Source organism: Symsagittifera roscoffensis, chromosome 5 (assembly GCF_963678635.1).
Source record: "Symsagittifera roscoffensis chromosome 5, txSymRosc1.1, whole genome shotgun sequence".
Taxonomy (NCBI): domain Eukaryota; kingdom Metazoa; phylum Xenacoelomorpha; order Acoela; family Convolutidae; genus Symsagittifera; species Symsagittifera roscoffensis.
In genome coordinates, this window is record NC_087066.1 from 38,790,205 (window position 1) to 38,797,309 (window position 7,105).

At 34.3% G+C, this 7,105-nt stretch overlaps 1 protein-coding gene across 1 annotated transcript; it reads left to right on the forward strand.

Moving 5' to 3' along the window:
• Positions 1–3,356: 3,356 nt before the first annotated feature.
• On the forward strand, positions 3,357–5,792 carry LOC134846313 (uncharacterized). The gene is made up of 3 exons (XM_063863617.1): positions 3,357–3,531; positions 4,808–4,906; positions 5,474–5,792. The coding sequence occupies exons 1-3, from the start codon at positions 3,360–3,362 to the stop codon at positions 5,608–5,610; spliced, it is 408 nt and encodes a 135-aa protein (XP_063719687.1). The 5' UTR covers positions 3,357–3,359; the 3' UTR covers positions 5,611–5,792.
• Positions 5,793–7,105: the final 1,313 nt, after the last annotated feature.

Sequence of the window (7,105 nt, forward strand, 5' to 3'; positions counted from 1 at the left end):
CTGTCCTTGTTTTTTTTTCGGTTTAGTTATTTTCGTCTAGATTTTTATTTGCTAGCTTGAAATGCAGTGCTTGCGTTGTAGTTTCCCAATTTGAAGCTTCCTTTTGCTGCTTTCTTGCTTGTTTGCGTAGGTGCAATTTCAATTCTGTGCTTTAGTTTGTCGTTTTCCCTATACTTTTTCACAGGTTCATCAAATGTTTCTTTTTCATTATGATAGGAGGTACTACGTTTTTAAGTACAGTATTGGTTTTGTTTCACGGAATGGTTTAGAATTCATTTCAGATTCTAGTTTTGATTGACTTCAATTTTTTTTGCTTTTCAGTGTAGGATTTCCGAAATGATCAAACGCATCTACTAATTAAAGTGAAAGATTTCCTGGAGTGTTCCTCTAAAATTTTTGTCCCGATTATTAAATTTTAAAAGAAATTTTGGATCCAGTTGTTTTTCGCTCTCAGTTATGGATCAGATTCTAATGAAAAACTATTAAAAACGTTTTTTTTTGGTGTCGAGAAAAGTTGGTTTGAATATTTTTGTTTTTCAGACTTAACAGCAAGAGTGGATTTGTGATATTTTAATGATTTTTTAAGTAAGGCTGCAACAACCAGGGTTGCATAAAAATCCAAATTAATTTAAAAACCAAATAAATCGGATTTTTTTGAATTTAAATCCGATTTCTTCAAAAACTGCCGAGTATCTTAGAAAAACCAAAAGAAGTGATAGAAATTTTATTGAAATGAAGGGTATTATGGAAAGAAATGATCAAGTTTCAATTTTGGTTCAGAAACATACAAAAGACCAGTTTTACAGAACTGATGGGTAAGAGTTGGCGACTAATTGGCGGAAAAAACACGCCACTATCTGAGATTCCCACCTTTGATTTAAATCGAACAAAACCTCTGATTAAAGTCGGTTTTAAATCAATGATTTAAATTAAGGTATCCTGATTTATACATTCAAACATAAATAGCATTAGTAATGACGCTTCTGTTCATTACTTCAGGAAAATACAATTCCCCCGATTCGAGTTACGAAAAAATTCCCAAAAGCCTGATAAGATGGGGGTCAGCATAATTGCTCAAGAAAAGAGATAGTGGTATTAGTTTACTTCTTCTCATATAAAACCTTAGAATCGCTGTAAAAGTTGTTGAATTTTCTTGGTTGCGTTTTTTTTAAAATTAGCGGTACAAAACTTGAGTTTGATTCTACGAGTGATGGCTCTTGATATTTGCGTTTTACAGACGATTTCAATTGGAGAGATTGGATTACAGTTTTTTTCTCACGAGTTTTAAAATATGTTTTCATATGATGTTTTATCAAATATCATTAATCTATCTATCTATTAATATGTTTAAATGCGGGGTTCACTATCTCACCATGTTTAAGCTTTTTCAACGTATTATTTTTGCATGGTTAAGCTATATCGTATGTTGCAATGGTTAAGAATTTTTTTTTCGATTTTCCAATTTGATTTTAGTGGTTATTTTACCGAGTTTGAATTAAGCAGCCCAAAATCGAATTAGGGGTTGCGAATTTTGCCTCCAATTTTGAATGCTCGAATCATTTAAATACAAAGCTTGAAGTAAACGAGATAAGACGATTTTTGAGATTTTTTAAAAAAATTTTCAGAAATTTCAATTAACAAAATAATTTCCAAAACTTGAAGTTCCCAAATCTGTAGTTGGGTATTGTCAGAGTGCTATCAAGGATTGCGAGTCTTGCCTCCAAATATGACTGCTCAATTCTTTGAAGTTTTCGAGGTTTGACGTTTTTTGTGATTTTTTCAAAAATTTTCAAAAAACTTAAATTATTATTATTTTTTAAAATCTGAAATTCCCAACCCTGTATTTGGGTACTGTCAGAGTACTATCAAGGGTTGCAGGACTTGCCTCCAAATATGACAGCTCAATTCTTTGTAGTTTTTGAGATATGACGTTTTTTGTGATTTTTTCAAAAATTTTCAAAAAACTTAAGTTATTATTATTTTTTAAAATCTGAAATTCCCAACCCTGTAGTTGGGTCCTGTCAGAGTACTCTCAAAGATTGCGAATCTTGCCTTCGAATATGACTGCTCAATTCTTTGTAATTTTCGAGATATGACGTCTTTTGTGATTTTTTCAAAAAATTTTTAGAAAATTTAAATTATTATTTTTTAAAAATCTGAAATTCCCAACCCTGTACTTAGGTCCTGTCAGAGTACTCTCAAGGATTACGAATCTTGCCTCCAAGTATGACTGCTCAATTCTGTGTAGTTTTCGAGATGTGACGTATTTTGTGATTTTTTCAGAAAACTTAAATTATTATTATTATTTTTTGTAAATCTGAAATTCCCAACACTGTAGTTGGGTACTGTCAGAGTACTATCAAGGATTGCGAATCTTGCCTCCAAATTTCACTGCTCAATACTTTGTAGTTTTCGAGATGTGACGTTTTTTGTGATTTTTTCAAAATTTTCGGAAATTTTAAATTAATTATTTTTCAAAATTTTCGGAAAGTTTAAATTAATTATTTTTCAAAATTTTGAATTCCTAACCCTATAGTAGGGTACTCTCAGGGACTCTCAGTGGTTGAAAATCTGGCCTCCAAGTTTCTTCGAAGGCTCATTAAGTTTTCGAGATGACGCTTTTAAAATGGGAATCAAAAAGTTCGAAATTACCAACCCTGTAATTGGGTTCAGTCAGAGTACACAAATTTTGCAGATGTTGTTTCCAATATATGCGGTTTTTCATGGATTGTGGAAAATTTTCGAAGCACTGGAGGTGCGTTAAACGCTAGTTGTTTTTATTCGTACGTTTAAAAGACATTTTGAAAAAAAGTGGTATGCTTAATTTTGGTTTTTGGTGGCAACTTTTCAAAACTAAGAATCAACTAACAACATGGTGTGGGCTTAGTGTTCTCGAGGCGATTCCAAAATTTTATTTTTGAAAATTTGACGAGGGATTTAATTTGGTTTTCGAGCAAATTTGGTTTTCGAGCAAATTTGGTTTTCGAGCTCCTCTTCCAAAATTTTAAAAGATTTTTAGGCACTTCTTTAGGGGGTTTGACCTTGAAATTCTCCTCTCCCAAAATTAGTTTCTAAAGCCGCCTTATGAAAAATTTAGGGTTTAGCGGAAATATTTAAGCGAGTTAATTTTTTGCAGTGGGTTGAAGCGAGTTTATTTTATGGAACCAATGTAATTTTAAAATGTTTTAAATATTGTTTTTGCTGTTAAGAACTGGTTTTTGATTTAATTTCGATTTGCGTTTTACAGGCGCTTCATTATATGCGTTGTATGTATCTGCCATTAGAAACCTAAGCATTAAAATGTTTGATGACCAACACTACAATGTTAAACTGCGTAATGTTCATTGTTTCAGATCAAAATGTCCTCACTTCCCAAGCCGCAGTTGAAAGGCTTGTTCTGGAGGCACTACAAACTGGTCTGGTTTGGAGCCCTGGCTGCAGGAGCCAGCAGCTCTGCCTGCTACTATTACTACATGACATACATCAGGGATCGATACAAGCTGTACAAGCGAGATCAGATCATTTGGGACGGTGAGTATTGCAATGAGCTGTGTTTGGACATTTTTGTTCAGTTCTAGATTCGCAAAAGTTGTCATGATTTTCATTAAATAAAGACAGCACTCGCTAGACAGCTAACTGGTCTTTTGGTGTTATTGTCCTAGATGGGATTTAGATATTTTGTAAGTATAAACACCAGCGCATTTAGGGAGGGCGGACGCCCCCCTCCCTCAGGGATTCGACCCCCTGCCGACAAAGGCCCCCCTTTGTACTATTTTGAGATATTCCTTTTTGGCTGACTGACCCTAAAAATCGCCTTCGGCGCCAATATATACTAAATTTCAGGGGAAGCGCGCGCCGAAAAAACGCAATTTTTTGGTAAAAATTTTCCAAAAAGTGCTCAAAAACGCTCAATTTGGGAAAGCTCCGAAAATCAGTTTGGTCGCCTTAAAAAAGGTCGACAAAATTTTCGATTTCTTTTGAAAATCTACCCCCCCCCCCCCTCGAAAATATCCTAGATCCGCCCCGAGTGTAAGTATTCAAAAGAGCAAATAGAGGTAAAAACGCGAATTCCCCCCAATGGTTTTTAGATTTCCAGCGGAATTTTTCTTTATATTGATCTTTATTTCTCAAATTAGGATTAGTTAGTTTTATAAAAAAAACTCTCAATCGTAAAAGATTATATTCATAAAACAATAATTTTCTTAAGTTGACTGACCCTTTTTCTACTATGTTGGTTATATTTCACAAATTGAGCTTTTTTTGCAATTTGCTTATTGTTCCGACCACATTACTGAAATAACTTGAATGAGTTATAGTGGAGATTGGGTTTTTCGTCCAATTTTAGGTGCCTCAAGGAAAGCTAGTCTGTGTTTTTGGTTATTCAGACTCATTTTTAGTGAAAAGAGGAGACGTTTCTTCTCACTAAAAACCTTGAAAACGTTTGAACGATTTTTTAGTATGTTTGTTTCAAATGGACATTTAAACATGTGTGCTTTAATTTTGTTTAAAAAAAAAATGTTTTTTAAATTCCAGAAAATGTTTTTGAAACTGATTTTGAAAAATGTTCTTTTTCGATGTTTGTGGTGGGAACATTTGTGTTACTTACTTAGCAAACGGTTATCAATGTTTTCTTCTTCAGAGTGAGGCAACGTTACCCAGCCCAGAAAAAATAGCCAAAAACTTGCTTGTAATTCTTATGCAGGGGCATAGCAGCGGGCCTCCGTGAAGAGCTGAACAGCTCTTATGTTGGTCTTTTCCTTTCCCATGTTGAAAAAGCTTCTTAAATTATATCTTTTTCCTCTTGCAGCTGTTGCCGCTGAGATCCACACCAAGCCCAGGTGGGAAGATGACTGGGAGAATGCTGTAAAGAAAACATTCAAAACGAGTGAAAACAAAAACTTGGGCCGTAAGTGTTCATTGCAATTCATTCTAGGGGAAAAAGTTCGAAGTCAATGGTATTGGTTAACGCAAGGTCTCGATAACCTTTGGGACCTGAGCTATGAAACTACTTAGCTGTGGTCAAAAAGTTTAGTCACTTGCTCAATGTATTAAATTAATGATGGAGGCAATTATGATGAGGTTCCGCTGCTCAGTATCAAAAAAGTCTCTGAATTTTAGATGTCACACTACGAAAATCGCTGATTTAATAAATTAGTGCTTATTCGCTGTTTTGTTGCTTTATTCAAAAAATGTTACTTGGGCACCGTCTTAAAAAACAACGTTTCCTTTATTTAAATTGAAGTTATGAGTTATTGTCTTTCAAATAGCTGCGTAAGTTCTTGTCTCTCAAATAGCTATGTAATTTTTAGAGCACTTTGGAACTATTTGGGTTTATCGTAAAAAAAAACATTTTATGATATTAAATGCCGGAGAACTGGTCTGGAATAACATAATTTTATTAAGTAAGTAGTTATTTTTATGGTTGAATTTATTTGCAGCTCTATAATATAGTGTTGGCTGTGTTTTGTTCCAGTGAACAAGTATGATAGGTGCTTGGAAGACGCTGAACAGAACTATTTCGACAAGTACGATCTGCCTGAGAAATACCAGTACAAGGGACTGCACCTCACCAGCGCCGCCAAAAGTGTCAAGCCCTGGCAGTGGGGCTGAACAAACTAGGCGCACTTACTCTACCCTAGAGAACCTGAAATGAATAAGAAGTGGTGATATATATTGAAAGAGACTTGAATTGACGGTCCCCTGTACTAACTAATAAACTCTGCACACTTTTAGCGTATTGATAAAACAAAATACTTCAACAGGTAATAAAGAATTGACTATTCTGATATCAAGATCCTTTTCACCTGTACTAAAACTAATGAAATCTGAGAATTTATAGCATATTGATAGAATTCAGATAAGAAAAAAATTCGATATTCTGACGCCATGTTAAATTTTTTTCTAACCAAATTTAGCTATTTTCCGCTATAATGTTCGACCATTCGGCCGTGTTCAACTGTCAGTAAATTAGCGTTGGGTAGCATGAGTTTGTCAGTTGTTCCATTAAACGATCAAGGCTGTTATAATGTTAACCTCAATCATTTTAAGTTTAGTTGAATATAATATGCATATTAAGACGCGATTGGTCTTGCGCGATTGGTTTTTTGGTAGATTTTTAAGTTCAGTTTTTTTTTCCATAACGTGATCAACTTATCGTTTCGAAAGTAGATTTTAATGGTCAGATTCCCCAGCGGAATCAAAAGTTTACTTATCGATCCATATTTCTGAAATTGGGTTATTTCATCAAAAAAGCATGACGACAGTGTGTAACAATAAAAAATGACAACTCGCAGCAAGGCAATTTTATCAGAATTCTTTGCTTTGTAGTTCCGTCTGAAGTATTCCTATCGAATCCCACACCCGCTAAGGCATGACTTTTTGATAGCAGTGCACTGCTAAATCAATATATTTCGCAATGAAACAAATTGATGCATTTTACTTTAAATAAATGTAGTAAAAAAGTACTTAAAATAATAGTGTTGATTTTGTTCAAGGAAAAGTCCTAACATTAGTTCAAGCTGAAAATTGATTTTTCGCGGTTTCACTTTTCATTTTTTTTAAGTGGCGTTTAATGCATTTGGAAAAAGCAAGGCAAATTAAGTTCTCTGAGTACGAAAGTTCAAATGGAGCGGAAAAGTGACTTAAGTTTTAAAAGTGGGCTCTAACGCTTGCGATTAGCAAGTGTTATCAAATCGGAACATGGGACTTTATTTTTGAGGGTAACAAATTGTTAATTAAAATCAGTTAAATTATTTGATAGCTGGGTTCTTAGTAAATAAATGTTTTCAGCTTCTCCGCACGCATGGCCTAGAGGTAACAACCTTGACTGGTACGGCAAAGGTCCTATGTTTGAATCTGGCAAGGACTTGTTTTTTTTTTCAATTGGGAAAAATCCAATAATAAAATTGCCAGCAATCTGATTTTTTTGTATTTTGCTGAAATTTCATATGGTTTTTATGGTTCGGCTTATTTTCCATCGGCTAAGTGACTTAGTTCTGCTTCTTTTCAAGGATGTGCTTACGGTGGGGGTTGGGGTGGGTAAAAATAGGACTATCTGAACATTCATTCGTTTTTATTGACATCAATTTTGTTTTCGACTCAACCG